The 18,326-nt window shown below is 44.2% G+C and overlaps 1 protein-coding gene across 16 annotated transcripts in view; it reads right to left on the bottom strand.

Moving 5' to 3' along the window:
• Srpk2 (SRSF protein kinase 2) overlaps positions 1 to 18,326 on the bottom strand; it is a 176,846-nt gene that overhangs the window by 12,913 nt on the left and 145,607 nt on the right. For 14 of the 16 annotated variants that reach the window (XM_021161969.2, XM_029477090.1, XM_029477091.1 and 11 more), the window contains 6 exons: positions 9,500 to 9,665; positions 8,427 to 8,452; positions 7,133 to 7,379; positions 5,764 to 6,231; positions 1,664 to 1,764; positions 1,458 to 1,565 (listed from right to left, as the gene is read on the bottom strand). In XM_021161969.2, the coding sequence (XP_021017628.1) occupies positions 1,458 to 1,565; positions 1,664 to 1,764; positions 5,764 to 6,231; positions 7,133 to 7,379; positions 8,427 to 8,452; positions 9,500 to 9,665 (1,116 nt within the window). The remainder of the gene's footprint in view (positions 1 to 1,457; positions 1,566 to 1,663; positions 1,765 to 5,763; positions 6,232 to 7,132; positions 7,380 to 8,426; positions 8,453 to 9,499; positions 9,666 to 18,326) is intronic. The other 2 variants (XM_029477086.1, XM_029477095.1) reach the window with 1 other exon arrangement.

Here is an 18,326-nt window from a genome sequence, read left to right on the forward strand (position 1 = left end):
GGAGAGGGAGAGGGAGAGGGAGAGGGAGAGGGAGAGGGAGAAAGCAGAAAGAGGAAGGGAGGGAAGGAGGGAGGAAGAGGGGGGAGGCCTTGAACCGGAGCCCTTTCATTTAGATATCCAAAAAAAAAAAAAATTCTATACAAATTAATACAAGATCTGAAGATGTGACTCAATTGGAAAAACACTTGCCTGGTGAACCTCTGGGTTCTGCCCTACAACTACAATAAAATAAAGAAAGACCAAGTCGAATAACTATGGCAGCAGCAGAAGCTACGTGCACGAACATGCCACCTTTTCCATCAAAGAACAACAAAAACCCCACTGAGAAGAACGTGCTCAGCTGGCTGCGATTCACAGTGAAGACACGCTGGTACTGGCTCTGGAGTGCGAGGCTACTCATGCTTACCAATTCACAGTTTAGTGTAGATGACAAGAAGATGCACTAAGCCTGGTATAGTGGCCATGCCTGTAATCTCAGCACTCAGGAGGCTGAGTTTCAAAACCAGCTTGGGCTACATTTCAAAAAAGAAACAAATAAAAAGACTGGGCTAAAAGATGGCTCAGGGCAGTGTCTGCCATGGAAGCCCATGAGTCTGATCTGCAGAACTCATATAAGAAGGTAGGGGACAGACTGCAGCACATGCTTGCAAAATCAGCACTGGAAAGGCAGAGATACAAAGGGATGTTCCTCCTCCTGCTGTCTGTCAGGAAAGCACCACTAATGATCCTAGAAAAACAGACTCAAGCCGGGCTATGGTGGCGCACGCCTTTAATCCCAGCACTTGGGAGGCAGAGGCAGGCACATTTCTGAGTTCGAGGCCAGCCTGGTCTACAGAGTGAGTTCCAGGACAGCCAGGGCTATACAGAGAAATCCTGTCTCGGAAAACTAAAGAAAAAAAAAAGAGAGAAAGAAAGAAAGAAAAAAGAAAACCAGACTCAAGCCCAGGAAGCTTGTGTCCTCACTGTTGTCTCAGCAGTGCTGGCACAAGCTGCAAGAGCAGCCAGCACACTGCGACTGCGCTGGATGGAGGCAACTGTGCATGGGCAGATGGAGAAATCCCTTCTAAGTAGGAAGGAGAACAGAGAGCCTGCACATGTAAAGGCCACATGCCAGTGCTGCAAAGTGACAAGTGCTGCCACCCTCTCCTGGGAGAAGGCATCTGATTTTACCCCATGGTGTGACAAGGAGCCTGAAACACCCACACATTTCCAGAGACTAAAGGTAATTCCTCTGATGGATCTCACTCTTGAGACAATGGTCTGCACGGGGCCTGAAGAGGAGACCATGTCTCAAGACATACATACCGGAGAATTCTCCCAAAGCTTAAACACCCAGGCACATTTTCCTCTTCTCACCCATTTTAAAGTGAAGGATGATCTCTAACAAGACGCCACCTCATTGAGAGCATTAAGGAGAAGTCATTTCTAGAGAAGAGAGTGGCAAAGGCCGTTCTTACCATGCATGCTGTACTCCAAATGTCTGCGGGTGTGCTGTAGCCTGCTCCTATCAAAACCTCTATGGACCTATACTGACGTGTCTGGATATCCTCTGTGAAATGTTTATGCTGGAAAGGAATAGATGTGATAAATATTTAAAAAAAAAACAAAAGCATCTTCGCACACTAAATCACAATTAAAATGTAAAAAAAAAAACACTACTTACCACCCAACAAGCATTTCCCAGGTCAGCAATTTTTACTCTAATTTTATCTGCATTCCGTGGGTCCAGAGGGTTCACCAACAGGTCAGCCGCCCGGGTTTTTGCTGCCATGAGCAAAGAACAAGAGAGTCGGCACTGGGGTCATGAAGTTTGCATGCGTGAGCACAACGCTTGCTAGGTAGAATGATTGGACAGAATAGAATCCTGCACCTGGGATCATTCCTCCTGGGTTGTATCCAGCTCACTGGAAGCCACAGAAAGATAAGCACAGGTGACCAATCACTTCTAAGCAGTTCGCTCGATGCCATCTAAGCAGCAGCTTGAGGCTGACAGCAACCCTATTCCAGCTTCCTCAGCTAAGCAAGCACACAGACATCAAGTGTCACATGACAACTAACAGCAAACTCAACTATAGGCAGAGGCTAAAACCTCTTATGACTTAGTTTTGAACAAGGGAGATGTCAAGCTAGTATTCTCTCGGGTTGACGTGGGCCATAAAGGCAGGCTTTAGGGCAATTCATTAGCTCAGGTGGCTCACCTGTAGCTGACTCTGAGGGAGTCTCTACAGCAGGTCCAGGCCTGGGGTTTCCAGCTTTAGGAAAGCTCTCAGTTAAGCCGTAACTACACTGTAACTACACTCATCCTCACAATCCTACACACTTACAGTTTTGGTCATATTGAAATGGAATTTACAGATTAAACAGAAAATCTAGCTCAATGTACTACATTAATTAATCTCTTGTTGGGGATCTTTTTGTTCATGTCGAGTTGCTGCCTGTGGGCACTAAGCCTCCTTCGGGGTATACTGAAACTGAGGAGCCATAGTGCTGGTAGATCCCACACAAGAAGTAAGGTCACCTTTGCTGACAGCAGTGCAGACTGCAGGAGGGCTAACAGGACCTGAACCATCTAAGGAGCCCTGGGGTGGCTCTGAAGTCTCTAGTCTGGTCAGTTCATGTTTGACCTCAGCTTATGGATCAACTTGGGCCAGACAGGTGCAGAGGTGAAACAGAATCTGCTTGTGCAGTGATTTCCTTTCTCAGCGTGTGCTGCCGGGATCAGGGCGAGAGGAGGGCTGTGACTGTAGAAACACTCAAAAAGCCCATGTGAACACAGATATACTCAAGCCTGCTGCACAAGCATTCTAAGTGTGCCTGAAACCAGACTACCTCCTTAGATGAAGTCACCCCCATGGTGACCTGTCATAGCAACAAATGACCTACTGCCAATCTTTCTCTTCCAGAATGACAAGCCAGTAACTCTTCTCTGCTTCCACTAGAGCATGAATAAAAGTGGCAGAGTTTCTTTGAGGAAGCCCTGGAACACCCTAAACCACTGGCACCAACAGCCTCTCTATCCAGATGAGGGGCAGAACTAGAACAGTTAAGGACAACACCTCACCCATTCCTTGGACAAACACTTCCCAAACCCCTTCAATATGCCACTTTGGTGACATATGTCAAGAAAAGGACACACTCAAATTAGGAAACTCATGTCATGTCCTGGTTGGCAATGCAGGCTAGCACATGTACCACTGTAGAGAGGACTGCTGGGCCCCAAGAAGAGCTGTGAAGAATCAGGAACAAGGGAATTTATCTAATTAGTGTGATTTAAAACTCTAGCAGCAAGCTGGAAGAGTGATTTGGAAGAAGTCAGGAAGGCAGCTAGGAACACTATAGAAACAACAAGCTTCTGAAGCAGTAGAGCCAAGCAAGGCCTGTGCCTCAGGGCCAGAGCAAAGAGGGGCCTGTTTTGAGAAAGGGCTGGCAAGGGAACCCTAGATTGCTTTCTACTGCTGTAATAAAACACTGATCAAACCAACTTGGAAGAGGAAAGTGGTTACTTGGCTAATACTTCCACATCATATATCACAACTGAAGGACATCAGGGCAGGGACTCAAGCAGGAACCCAGAGGCAGAACTGAAACAAAGACCACAGAGGAATGCTGCTTACTGAATTCTTCCCTATGGTTTACCTAACTTCCTTTCTTATACAGCCCAGAACCACCTGCCCAGGAGTGGTACCACCCACAGTGAGGTGAGCCATCTTACATCAGTCATTAAGAACATGTCCACAGCCATGCCTACAGGTCTACTTGATGGAAGCAATTCCTCAACTAAGGTTCCCACTTGCCAGGCTTGTCAAGCTGACACAAACTACAACCCAGGGCCTATGATAGAAAAGAACAAGAGTGCCGATGACAATCAACTCACGACAGCAGTGTGGAAGCTAAGACCCAGAGAGGCCCTTCACACTGCTGCTTCACCCACAGCATCTCATACCAAGGCTCACTCCATTTCCTGCTCAGGATTCACTCGCTGCTAGGGCTCAGTAGTTAGACCACACAGGGACTGAACCAGCAATGCCAGGGAAGCCAATGGAAATCACGGGCAGGCGCAGACAAGTCACAGGAAGAGTTCAGTATGCCAAGAATAAGGTAAGAACAGAAACCAGGGTAACGCACACGTGATGTGTAACCTCCCAAAGGGACTGCAGAGCAAGCATGAACAGCAAAACAAAGGCCAGGGCTGTCGCTCGGGGGAGACAGTAGAGCCCACGTATGAGTTGTTGTCCACTTACTTCTGCCAAGATAAATAAAGCAGGCAAGGCAGCTACACAGCATCCTGCCGATCAAAAGAGAAGTTCACCTCTCACAGTGCCCAAGTATTCTTTACATGAAAATGATGAGGTCTGCAATCTCTCTGCACTAGAATTTTAGATTGCCTAAGTTAGATAGCACTTTCTCACTCACTCATTACAATTATAAATTAATTCTTTCTCTTTCTTTCTCTCTCTCTCTCTCTCTCTCTCTGAGGATTTCTTTCTGGGGACTGGAGAGGTGGCTCAGTGTTGAGAGCATCTGCTGTTCTTCTAGAGGACCTGGGTTCAATTCCCAGGACCCACACAGCAGCTCCAACTGTCAGTAATTCCAGTTCCAGGGCATCTGACGTCCTCACACAGACACACATGCAGGCAAAACACCGATGCACATACATTTTCTTAAAAAAAAATTTCTTTCTTTTCTTTTCTTTTTTTTAATCTTATTATTTATTTTTGATTTTTCAAGACAGGGTTTCTCTGTGTCACCCTGGCTGTCCTGGAACTCACTCTGTAGACCAGGCTGGCCTTGAACTCAGAAATCCGTCGCCTCTGCCTCCCAAGTGCTGGGATTAAAGGCATGTGCCACCACCGCCCAGCTCTTTTCAGTTTTAAACACACAGATGTGAAACATACCTTTAATCCCAGCACTTGGGAAGTCGAGGCAGGCAGATCTGAGTTTGAGGCCAGCATGGTCTACAGAGTGAGCTCCAGGACAGCCAGGGCTACACAGAGAAACCCTGTTTAAAAAACAAAACAAAACAAAACAAAACAAACAAACAAACAAAAAAACAAACAAAAAGAAAGCAGGATTTGGGGCTGGAGAGATGGCTCAGAGGTTAAGGGCACTGACTGCTCTTCTGAGTTCAATTCCCAGCAACCACATGGTGGCTCACAACCATTCTTAGTGAGATCTGACTCCCTCTTCTGGAGTGTCTGAAGACAGCTACAGTGTACTTACATATATAATAAATAAATATTTAAGAGAAAGAAAGGAAGAAAAAAAGAGGGAGGGAGGGAGGGAGGGAGGGAGGGAGAGAGAGAGAGAGAGAGAGAGAGAGAGAGAGAGAGAGAGAGAGAGAGAGAAAGCAAGCAAGTAGGATTGTATAAACAAGGTCAACTATCTAATAAAACACAAGTTCTCTCTTGGTATAGCTGAAAGCAGACAGGTGTTCCCTTAAACAGAAAGAAAACCCAATATGACTACTACCAGCCAGAAGAGGGTTGGTGTCTAGAAAGCTATGAGTTTGGTAATGGTGCAACACATTTTAACTATCTGATGTTATTCAATAAATATACAATAAATAAATAAAGCCCAGGGATAGGATTTAGAGAGTAAGAGCAAGCCTAGAGGACAGATATAGTCTAAAGCATTGTATTTTCTCTTGAATATACAAGCATTAAAATGTAAGGGTTGCTCTTGCCCTCTCACTCTCTTCACAGTGTCTGTCACAGGTGTGACCCTATGCAGAGCAAGCAGACAAAGATGCAAAAGGGCACTTACTTTTTGGCAAATCTCCAGTACTAGAGGCTGAAACTGTCCTGCTTCTGTCATGGGAGGGACTGCTTTCCTCCTGCTCAGTAAGTGGCGATCCCTCTGAAATCACAGAGCCACAGGCCACAGGTTCTAAGGGCCCAGAAAACAACGGTGTGGGAAACTCTGAACTCTTATGTTGTCCATTTGGCAATTCACCATTGAATTGTTCATAGGAGCTGCTATAAGTGTAATCACTCTCGGCATTTGGCTCGTCGAGGTTATACTCCTCGGGATTTGCACAGTCATCTTCATCCTCCTCTTCATCCTCCAGCTGCTGCTCCAGTGAAAACGGGCCATTCTCAATATGGCCATTGGCTTTCGGGGACTCCATCCAGGTAGGGTCTATGTTTGCAAGTTCCTGTTCAACATCATCTTCATCCTTCTCCACGTTTTCCTTCTCTGCGTCTTCTTTCTCTTCCTGGTCTTCAACTTCACCTTAAAGAAGATGAGATTAAGATCAGGAGTCGTGGCTCTCCTTTCAAAGTAGTCTTAGTTAGGCCTCATACCAAGAGATCTGTTTTTTTTATACTTTTCTAGTTGTTTCTTTTTTTATTTGAGACAGGGTTTCTCTGTGTAGCTCTGGTTGCCCTCCAGGAGTCAAGCTGGCCCCAAACTCAGAGATCTGCCGGTCTCTGCCTCCTAAGTGCCGGGATCCAAGGCCTGCACATGTACCACCAAACCTGGCTAAGAGCCACTTCTAACGGACCTCAGAACATGTCTTTTGTTTGCCAAGGCAAGGTAGCTTTCTAAATCTTGTTTCTGCTCATTTAATAATGAGCCCTCTCATCAGGAACAAGTTAGCTCGGGGGGTCGGGGGGGGGGGGCTTTCACTTCAATCCCTTCTTTTTCCTCTTTTTTTTGAAGACCCTTACTGTACCTGATCCTTAGTGTGTGAACCCCCTTACAGCTGGAGTTAGTTGTAAGTGGCTGTGAACAACCTGACACTGTTAGTACTGGGAACCAAGCTTGGTTCCTCTGCAAGACTATTGATCCATTTTTCCAGCCATTAGCCCTTTCTTCTGCCATTTTAGAATAAGAGCTGTGCTGCGTTAATGTTAGGAAAAGGTTAATCACAAAATGAAGGGAGGGTCATCACCGCACTAACACGTTTCTCAGACATCCTCCTCCCCTCTCAAAACCTACTTTGAGATGTTGGCATCCACCTGGCAGATATTTTGCTGCCCACATCTCCACCGAGAAGCTGAAGAAAGCCGTCCTTAGTGCCAATGGCGGTGGCAGCTCAGATGCTCTTAGACACCCTGTGGCTCAGAGATGAGCCCTGTGTGCAGCTCCCACACACCCAGCAGCTCTCCCTCCTGCTCCGAGCTGTACTGACCATTATCCTTTGCTGTCTCTTCCTCAGTTGTATCCTCTAAGTCGGCTGCTTTCAGTGTCACCTCCGGCTGGTACTCTCCATCCTGCTCCCCGGAAGCTTCTGCAGAGGTGATGTTCTCCTCTAGGATTTTCCTTTCAGCTTCTCGCTCCAATTCCTCAATCTCCTGTAGGCGTTTCTCCAGCAACTCAGCCTGTCTCTTCTGTTTCTTTTTCAGCTTTTTCTTTTTGTTTTTAGATATTTTTCCTATCTACAACATGGTAAGAAAGTGTGGGTAAGGTGGAAGTGTGATGCCATGGGTCAGAAAAGCACTCTTTAAAACACTATTCAGGAGTTCACGTGTTGGTAACTTAGTGAATCCAACTGTGCTTTCCTACAACCTACACAGTTATCCTCACTGACCCAGCCAGAAGAGCCACCTTAGGGGAGGGCTGGGCTCATACTGTTAGTCCCCTCCCTGACTTCTCGGAGAAAAAGTCTAGGAGATGAGCATGGTAAAACACCTGGCTTTGAGCGAGAATCTTCTCTTGCAAGCATTCCTTGCTGCTGACTGTATCCAGTCATTTTCACTCCTTAATGATAGAAACAAACACCTGCCAAGACGGGTGCCAACAGCACAGTATCTGAGTTTGGCTCTGATACCAAGCTGTGAACAACAGCCAATATACCATGAGCTTTCAGAAATAAGCAGATAATATAAAAAAAAAAATCAAAATCAAAAAAAGGAAAAGCCACAGTTTGTCAGCCTCAAGCTACAGCCATAAGTCTCAGAAAGCCCGGCAACGAGTGCCTGCCAAGCTTCAGAGACCATAACCCAACCCCAAAGTCCAGGGGAGAGCTACACAAGTGACAATTCACCACACTTGGAACTTCTCCAAGCCAACTGCTCAGTGATTCGACAGGATCACAGAATTGATGATGCTCATTCTTACTTAAACAGCTGGCTATAAAAGATGAAATTTTTTTATTTTTGGCAAAACAGGATACTTGGAGGCCAAGCAGAAGTCATTTTAAAAAAGAGTCTGGAACAATTATATTTTAAACTTGAACTAAAACCTTGCAATTCACCAACTTGGCCAACAGCAGCCTTGAGAGCCCAGGAGGAGCCTCAGCTTTGCAGCAGCATTGACTATTCCCACCCACATCAGGAAGTCATGAGTGTTTTCTGATGACACAGAGCATTTACAAACATGCCCACTTCTAAATTAATGAAGGTTATAATATTTTCTACATAATTTGTGAAGCTCAAGAGTGAGCAGTTCCTTTTGACATGCTGAATAGACATGTGAATACTTACAGGTTTTTGCTGTGGAGCCGTACTCACTAAAACAAAATAAAACAGAATGGGTATTCAGAGGAAAACAGGCACCTTTGGGTAATTTGATTTGCAAAATGAAATAATACTGTCTTTTAATAACTACCCAACTTTGAAAAATTTGAACCTCAGAGATTGCTAAAGATAGGAACCTAGGAAAAGTTTGTGCAATTCAAACAGACTATGCAATTCCAGGCCACAGGAAGCTAAGCACTCGAGCCACTTTCCCTGCAAACAGCCTCTCTCAGAGCACTGGCAAACTGAGCACAACGGAAAAAGAAAAGGAAATGCAAGAGTTTATCCATCAGTCACAGAACCAAACATGTTCTGCAAACGAGGCAATGAACATGTTAAATGAGAAGCTGCACAGTCGTGTTTGAAAACTACTGGGAAAGCACCACACAGGAAATGAAATCACACAGCACAGCACACTGTGCAATGGCTCTAGAATTCAGCAGGGCAAGCGTCAGAAGCTTCATGAATTTGGTTGCATGAGCTGATATGATAACATCACAATGACACTCCAGGTGAGGTGACAGCATCTCTCTGGAGCCCTGTCAGTCAGAGGGGAGCACAGCCAACATTCCAGTCTCCCCAGTGACTCCTGTCACCCTCACAAGAGAAACTAAGCTACAGCTTAAGTCCCTGCTCCCCTTCCCCGCTCCCCACCCTAGAGCTTCCACGGCTGATACCAGATGTATTGGCTACACTGAGGTGGAGGCATCTACTTTTGCTTAAGAAAAGAAAATACTGTTATGAAACCTAAATCAGAAAAAAAAAAAAAATCAGAAGACTGAAGGTAGGCTACAGGAAACCTATCATATACTCTCCACAGAGACTTGGACCACACAAGAACATGCTCCTATGTAATGAAGCAACAGCTAAGAATTCAGACAGGGCAACAACAAAGAGTTCAAAGGATTAACTCAAACATCATCTTAAGCAGAAGTCATTTCCACATCCAAACTCTTAAGAAGGTTCCTACTGTGTGCACACACATCAGGCTCGTGCTGTCCCCACCCCGAGCAGACTGAAGCCGAGGCTCAGCCCCTCACCTGCAGACCCAGAGGGAGGAGGAGCACCTGCTTTCTGCCACTCAGTGGCTTCGGCCGCCATTCTTCTCACGTAAGCGTCATCCACACACATCAAGATGTTTTCCGGCTTTATGTCAGTGTGAATTATCTTGCACTTACTGTGTAGATAATCTAACCCTTGAAGGACCTGGTCAGAGTAAAATGAATCAAAGAAAGGACCTATTAGTACTTTATTTTGCAATTTATTACTCACAAAATATGTAATCTTTCCATATGTAAAATGGAATACAATTTTATAGGCACAGATAAACATTTAAGAAATGGAATCTCTTCACAGGCAACCAGTGTGTATTACTTTAGAATTCAGTTATGCTTACAGAAGTAATGCCTTTGATAAGAATTTTATATGAAATAAATCCAGGGCTTTAGAGCTCTTAGAGTTGACTTAGGTTCACATGTATCTTACAACTGTCTCTAAGCTCAGTCCCAGTAGATCCAATGCCACTTGCTCATCTCTGCAGGCACAAGGCACACACAGTACATATATCCCACACAGGCAAACATTTATACATAGAAAATGAAAATGAATGCATCTTTTAAAATATCAAATCTACATTATCATGTATATTGATATGCTATCACAGAACTATGATGTAATTTAGAACATTTGCATCACTCCATAAAGAAATCCCACAGGCATGAGGAGTGGCTTCCCATCTTCGTCCAACTCGGACAGTCCTAACCATTAAGCTAGGTGCCTGACTCATATAAATTGGTCTCTGTGTGTGTTTGGGTAAACATGTCCAATGTACATGCATTTCCATGCATGTGAGTGGAACAGATGTCAACAGCAGGTGGACTCCTCAATAGTTCCCACCCTCCTCCCCACTTTTTTTTAAAAATAAAAAATACTGGTTTTTCTTACTGAACCTGGAATTCACCAATTTGGTTAGAACGACTGCCCAGCAAGCCTCAGGGAACTTTGTCTGCCTCACCAGTGCTAGAACTATAGACACACATCAGCACACTGGCCTTTTGTATCTAAGGGCCCGAGTTCCAAGTGGCAGCAGCCTAATGTATAAAAGGCCACCCTAGCCCCAATGCTCGTTTTTAACTGGCATCGTGACTGAGGTTCATGTTGGGTAGCACACAACAGTTATTTACTTCCCTTATTGCTAAAAAGACATCCCCTGTACAGACACATGGCACTCTTTAAAGATTTATTATGATTTTAGTAAGTGTGTGTCTTGCCTGCATGTATGAATGTGGCACCACTTATGTGACGGGAGTTAAAAGATGGTCATTAGGCAGCATGTAGGTGCTGGGAAACAAACTCAGGTTCTCTGCAAAACCAGCAAGCACTCTTGACACTGAGCCCCAGCCTCCAAATGGCATTTTCTCTATTCATTTGCTCAATAGGAATCTCAACTCCTTGGCTATGTGTGCAAGCCTTGTGGTCATTCCCTTCTTGCTTTTCATGGTTACAATCTTAGGGGAGAGATTCTGGGCTATATGGCAACTACAATTAGCCTTATAAGGAAATGCCATATAACTTACCACACTGGTAGAACCAATGTACAGTACAAGCTATGTATAATAGTTCTAATTTCCTTCATGCTCATCCACAACTTTCTTTTAAATCTTCTCTACTGGGTATGAAGCTGTATTTCATTACTGTTGGGTTTGGCTGCTTTCCAGATTTGTTTTTGTTTTTGCTTGTTCTGTGTTTCGGAGGCAGGGCCTCACTATGTTGCCCAGGCAACAGTCTTGAACTTTTGAGTTCAAGCAAACCTTGAACCTTATGTTTATTTCAATGATGCAGAAAAGGGAAGATTTTATTTAAATAAAAAATACTCTTAGTTTCTCATCAACACTACAATATTTTAAAAACTCATCTGGGTGAGGTTCTGTTCTCCTGGATTGACAACACCCAGGATTTAGAGGCAGGAACCCCAGGAATTAAGCATCCTCAGCTACTTATTGAGTCCACAGTTACCCTGGGCTTCATAAAACCCCAACTTAAAAAAAACTGAATAAAAATATTTAGGACAAACCAAAGCTTATCTAGTGCCAGCTGACATGAAGGTAAAGCCCATATTTTCTGGAATTATCCCCATTGAAGAAGAATCCTTAAAATAATTTCCAAAAATCAAAATCTAGTTTGAAAATGCTTCCAAGAAGCAGAAACTCTCACTAACTAGCCCCTCCGCCATTCAGGCTCCTTGTCTACAAGAGATAATTAGTGTACTGTCCAGCTGAAGACACCGCTCAGCAGTTAAGAGCACGCATGCACACGCATGCATCACCTTGAAAGCAGACCTAGGGTCAGTGCCAAGCACACAACACAGTCACCTACTTAAGTACAGGTCTGGGCATCTAGTGTTCTTTTGTGTCCTCTATGGGCACTGTACACACATACACATAAAATAAATAGAATAAATCCAAACAAAGCAAATAAGAACAAATCTTATTTTTTTAATTACAACACTGGGAAATGGTTGCAAAAGCAATGTTTCCCTCTATCTTAAATACCTAGCAAAATAGTTCTCAGAGACAGTGCAACAGTATTACAAAGTGAAAGGGGCAAAAGTCTTAGCTGGAAACTCTAAGCAGAGGTGATTATGATTACCTCTTAACCGGTAGGAAAGAAGCAATGCAACCCCACAGTGACTGATCAAAGTTGTTTTATGGAGTTTTAGCTGTGCACCAACCCCAGGCTATGCACTATTTGAGATGTCTGATACACAACAATGAACAAAGCTCTCTGTCTTCAGGGTGCATACAGTACTCACAGAGCTGACCCAATTCATGCAGTAGCTGGGGGTAAGAGAGAATGTTCAAAAAATTTCCAAAATAAATTCCAGGAGCAGAAAGTGTGATTTGATAAGCTACTGATGAGTTGTTAGCCACCATAAAATGAACAAGAGGGAGCATTACACTAAAAAATCCTTGACTTTTTTAAAAGTAAAAGTGTTTACTGTTCAATATGCTAGCTTGGATTGGATGTAGCTGCGGTAAAGCACTGACCTCGTGTCTAAGACCCTGGTGAATCCCTGGGACCAAAAAAAAAAAAAAGGAAACAACCCCAAAAGCCTTGATTTAAAAAAATAATTGAAGAATCCCCAATTAAAGTAAACTTAGACTGGGCTGAGGAGACTGCTTGGTTCCCAAGCCTGAGGACCACAACCTGGATCCCTAGGAAGCCATGTACCTGTCAGACAGGCAGACCAGCCACTCTTCCAACTCTAGCTCAAATGGGCAGACCATGAATTCCCCGGAGCAGGCTGACTAGAGATTTGCCATCTTGGAGAGTTCTAGGTTTATCGGAGGAATTTCGACTCAATGAATATGGTGAAAGAATGACAAGGTGATTTCTGATATCTACTTCAGGCCTCCATATGCTTGTGAACCCATGTTTGAGCACATGCAAGTGTGTGAGTAAGCACACACACACTTCATACATACGCCTATGCATCCCACACACACATATGTGAAGGATGAAAAAGGGACCCAACACACTTAAACCATGGATAAAATACTACAGGAGCCATAGTGAGAAAGATAGCATTATCTATTTTCATAAAGAGTAAAAAATGGGGCTAGAGAGACTGCTCTTCCAGAAGTCCTGAGTTCAATTCCCAGAAACACATGGTATCACACGAGCATCTGCAATAGGGATCTGATGCCATCTGCTGCTGTGTCTGAAGACACTGACAGTGTACCCACATATATGAAATAAATATGGCCAGAGCGAGCAGGGCTGGAACAGGCAGGGGCGGGGGGGAGTAAAAACTGCACTTATCCAATGGTTATGCACCCAATCCGCTGACATTTCACAGACCATTCCACTGTGTAAACCAAAAGGAGTTTTATATTTGAACCAGAGTCATACAATTACATTAAGTTTTATAATATAATTTCCATCAAATATTCACCTAAAGCAAAAATATCAGTATCTTGCTTTCTTAGATTTTCCTCTGATCACCTTTTCATGTCTATGTTATCTCTCCACTGTAGCCTTTCAGGTAAAAGACCTCACTGTGTGGCAGGCTTTGCAGACAGGAACAAGTATGATTCACTATGGAAATGGATTAATATTAATTTCCACTGGCAAAGATGTGCCCAGACAAGGGAGGCATTCTCAGGGGAATCTCTTAAAGTGATGCCTGCTTGCACCTTGATGAGATGACAATAGCTGGAATGAGTAAAGGTCCCTACCACTGGGATAATGTAAGCAAATTAACTGAGAAACACAAAGCAAAGAGCAGATAAAGCAAGTGGCCTGGGGCAGACCAGCATAAATTGCAAGGGGCTGCCTTCCTCCCAGAAGTCGGTGGGGTTCCAGAGTGCTGAAGCTACCAGGGAAGGACAGACAACATACCCATGGACAACTAGCTCTCTCTCGTCCTCCCCATAATCCTCAGTCCAAATGGGACCTGCTAAAGTCAGAAGGATAGACAAGGCTTTTCCAACCAATGCAGTTGTGCGAACAATTCACTCCAGAAATTAGTGCTGCCCTCAGAGAGCTGCTTTTTGCAATAGGTGGTAGACAGCACATAGGCTCATAACTGATCTAAGTGCTGAAAATAAGTGACTGCTAAATGTTCTATCTTCAAGCAGGGAGGGCAGCCACAATCAGCACCACCCCACCTTTGCAAGGCTCAGGGCACACTGAGGAAGGAGAATGGAAGGAGGGGAGGGCTGTGCTACACTGTCCTCTGGTTTGTTTTTGTTTGGTTTGGTTTGGTTGGTTGGTTTTTTTGAGACAGGGTTTCTCTGTGTAGCCCGGGCTGTCCTGGAACTCAATCTGTACACCAAGCTGGCCTCGAACTCAGAAATCTGCCTGCCTCTGCCTCCCAAGTGCTGGGATTAAAGGCGTGCGGCACCACTACCCTGTAACACTGTTCTCTGGACTTCTGACCTCACAACAATTGGGACTCAGTTATGCCCGTAACCCCACAACATCCCAGCATGGACAGAAATAGGCATGTGAAGTCCCATCCACAGTGGGGCGGCAATTGGGGGAGCTGAAGTAATTTCTCTTCCGTGGCAAAGCCACTGGTAAGGTGCCCATTACCCATTAAATCCCCCCACACCTATGCACATACAAGCAACCCTAATTAAACTTAGTAGTTGTTGTTGTTTTAAAACATGAGCATAGAAGGCAGATGTGTTGGGAAGAAGGGTTATAGAGGGCACAGGAAGTGGGTAAGCAGAGAATGGGAGGTGAATATTATCAATATGCATTATAAAAGTATACATATATAAACTTATCAAGGAATAAATTTAAAAGGCAACCAATGTAAGTTGCTTCCCTGATGTTCCCACCCATGTACTGAGAAGGAGTCAGTAGTCATTAAAGACCCCGTACAGGCAATGAAAACAACTCAACCTTGGGACTTAACCTGTTCCTCAAATATTCACTCACTGTTATCAGACAAGGTGCGTAAAATAAACTTCCACTTCTTTTTTTTCAGAGGAGGTGGGTATTCAGGGTGTGTGCTAGCGTGCAGTAGCACACAGGTATGCACATGTATATGGGTTTAGGTGCGAGACTTAGAATCAACCTCAGGATTATATCCTCAGAAGCCATGGACCCACCTGATGCATTGTGAGACTTAGTCTCTCACTGGGACTTGGAGCTCAGTAATTAGGCCAGGCTGGCTGGTGAGCAAGCCCCAGAGCCTCCATCTCTCCTGTTATTGGTGTTACAGTGAGGCGTCGCCATGCCTGGCTCTCTATGTGGGTGCTGGGGATCAAACACAGATCCTCACATCTGCACAGCAAGTACTCCATTTCTTCAGGCCGAGAAGTCTGGGAAATTCCCGTTACAGTGAGAGAAGCTGCCTCAGTATTGTGCAGCTCAGAGAGAATGAGACTGCCATGTTCCACATGAGGAAGGTACAGAGCAGAGGGAAGAAACAAGACTGACACTTCTAGGAGTCTCGAGCTGAGAACCCAACTGAAGCTGAAGATAATTTAAGTTAGCACAGAATCACAACACTGTGCCAAACAAGATAAAACTAGAATATCACAAAATCCACAAGTGTAAAGTGAGAGTGTGACTGACCCTGAAGCAGTCACACAGTGAGTGTGGGTGAATCTATGTCAAGGGTGCTGAGCCAAGCAGGTCCGCCTGCTGGAGCCCACCTCTCCACCATGGAAGAGCGCCACCACAGAACTCTCCCTCTTTGTAGTTCCCCACAGTCTCACTTGGCTGCTCTGGCAGGCCTGGAACCTTGATCCTCTGGTGTCTACTGGGATTATAGGCACATACCGCTTCTTCTAGAAAAACAAACGTAACTTTGTCTAAATGGGCATTTCACTCCATCCTACAGTTATAATCCTGCACTATGGAGTTCTCTGGCTAAGAAGGTTGTTTTAACAGAGGAGAGAGGCGGGGAGGGAAGAGACACACTGAGAGTGTGCATGCGTGTGTGCATGTGTTCATGTGTGACTTCATGTGGGGTGTTGGGAGCCACATTAGGGTCCTCATGCTTACACGGGAAGCACTTTATCCACTAAGTTATTCCCCAAACCCTGAAGGTCACTTTTTTCAACTGTGGAGTATTGTGCTACTAGTGTAGACACAAGGACACGTGACAGAAGACAAAACGCAGAGAGCAATGAGTGTCTGGCACAACATACTAAATGTTAGTTTACATTGTGATAATAAAATTAAAGCTAATTTTAAAACCCAGGACTTCAACCGATAATTGTTTTTATAGAATTACAGAAAATTTACCAAAATTGAAGCTTTGCTATATTTCATGACTGGCAAGCAGACACCCTGTTACAAAATTTCTAAACAGTACAATGAATTAAATAATCAAGTTTTAAAACATAAAACACTAACTTCGACCTGAATTATGTAAGAAACTGAAACCTACTTTAAAGAGTTTAAGAAGCTTTCACCTTAGGTGAAACACAGCAGACAGGATGCCAACACAAATCCCCTTTATTTAAATTTTAGAAAGACATGGTAAAGCTAGTCATAGAATAGAACCTATGATTTACAAGCAAAAGAACAGGAGACAAGACTCCATGACTGAGGCCAGAAGCTGTTGGGGCCAAAGTCTGAGATGGATATACAGAGCACCTACAGCCATAGCCAGAGGCTTGCAGGACGACCTGGCCTACGAAGAACTGCTTAAAGGATGGGATTCGGCCTGCGCATGCAGACTACGAACAGGGCACTTGCTTAGCATGAACAACGTCCTGGGTGTGATTCTCAGCAATCACCCAAAAGTAGTTATTCAATTTCTCTAAATAAAGTGATAGTTATCTAAAATGTTCATGTTCTTCTCTTCTCTCTTCACCTACGCCCCACTGCCCCACCCAGTACTGAGGACTGAATCCATTAAGCACGCAGTCTACCACAGAGCCACACTTAGTCCTGGAAAGGCATTCACATCATAAAGTCATACAAACAGCCTCAGGATAGCCTACTTAAACATACCTACTTTTTATTTATCTAAGTACTTATTGTGTAGTTTGAGGGATTGGACCCAGGGTCTTTTACATGTTAGATAATCTCTCTACTACTGAGTTGTGTCCAACAAGCCCTTTAAACCAAATAAAGATCTATCATTTTGCAAAGAATAAGAACATATGGAGTGAGAATGTGTGAGAATTTTGGTTTCTTTAAAAACCCAGTTATGGCATGTGAATGTTTTTGTCTTGATCCCAGCTGTGGGATACAGGGCTGCTTCAGGTTGTCCACAGCCCAGCTGATAACTACGACTGTCTTCTGCTCTCTGGAGAGGACCTGTGGCTTACACTGCTGCCCTCCCTGGTACCACATTTGCAATTGCTGGACTGCTGGGTACTCTGACTGTGATGATTGGACATGCCCCAGGAAACACAACCCTAGTCAGCAAGATGCAGTCTAAGGAGGTCTATGCCCCCTTTCCCTGCAACCTTCTTTTTCTCCTACCTAGTACCAGGGGGTTGGAAGGGATTAGGGTGGAAAGTTGAAGGGAGATAAGAGACATAAAAACCCAATAAAATCATAAAACAAATACACCAATAAGCATGTTTCTGCCTTATTTAAAGAAATACGAACCAACTTCAGAACTTCCTGACATATGAAAGAAGACACACAGAGTAGCATGTGTTACAATGATTGACAGCTCCAAGGAAAGCAGTAAAGTGCTGCTTCTATAATGGATGCTCTATTGATAATCTCTCATTTTAATTAACATCCATGGTAAAGCCACAAATTACAAATGTCTCCAAATTCATAAATGAGTAAAACAGAGTTATAAAACAAGAATTAGCAATAGCAGATGACAAATCTAGGTAAGAGTGAATTCTGTACCACCCAGGAGACAAAGAAGAGGTCGAGAAGGCACCACAGAAGTCCAACAACCCTTAGGGGCTAAGGCTAGGGAAGAAGTTAACAGTGCCACTATGAACAGAGCAGACCTTCTCCGAAACATCAACTGTGCTGGAGCTAAGATGACCTAGCCTGCATTATAAACCTTGTAGTCAATTCCAGAATCAAATGTGGACTGCGGGCATAACACAGAGGAAAGGAACAGCCTAGAATAGCATAAGAGACCTTTGTCACAGAGAATTCTGGTTAAGCCTTGAATGCTGTAGTAGAAAAAAGAATGGATAAACTTTCCAGCAGTCTAGGACCAAAGAGGAGACCAAAGGTCAAGATCTAAAAGATGGCAAAGGACACATAGGAGCAACAGCACCACTGTCAAGCGCTCTCTCAACTCTTTACCAAGTTAAACAAGAGGAGTGTAAACAAAAATCTCATGAAATGGGCATGTGTTTATAGTTGCTTGGGGCATCTTCAAATATTCACTAAACTAAAAGGGAGGGGTGCTAAGTATAA

This window comes from Mus caroli, chromosome 5, assembly GCF_900094665.2.
Source record: "Mus caroli chromosome 5, CAROLI_EIJ_v1.1, whole genome shotgun sequence".
NCBI lineage: Eukaryota > Metazoa > Chordata > Mammalia > Rodentia > Muridae > Mus > Mus caroli.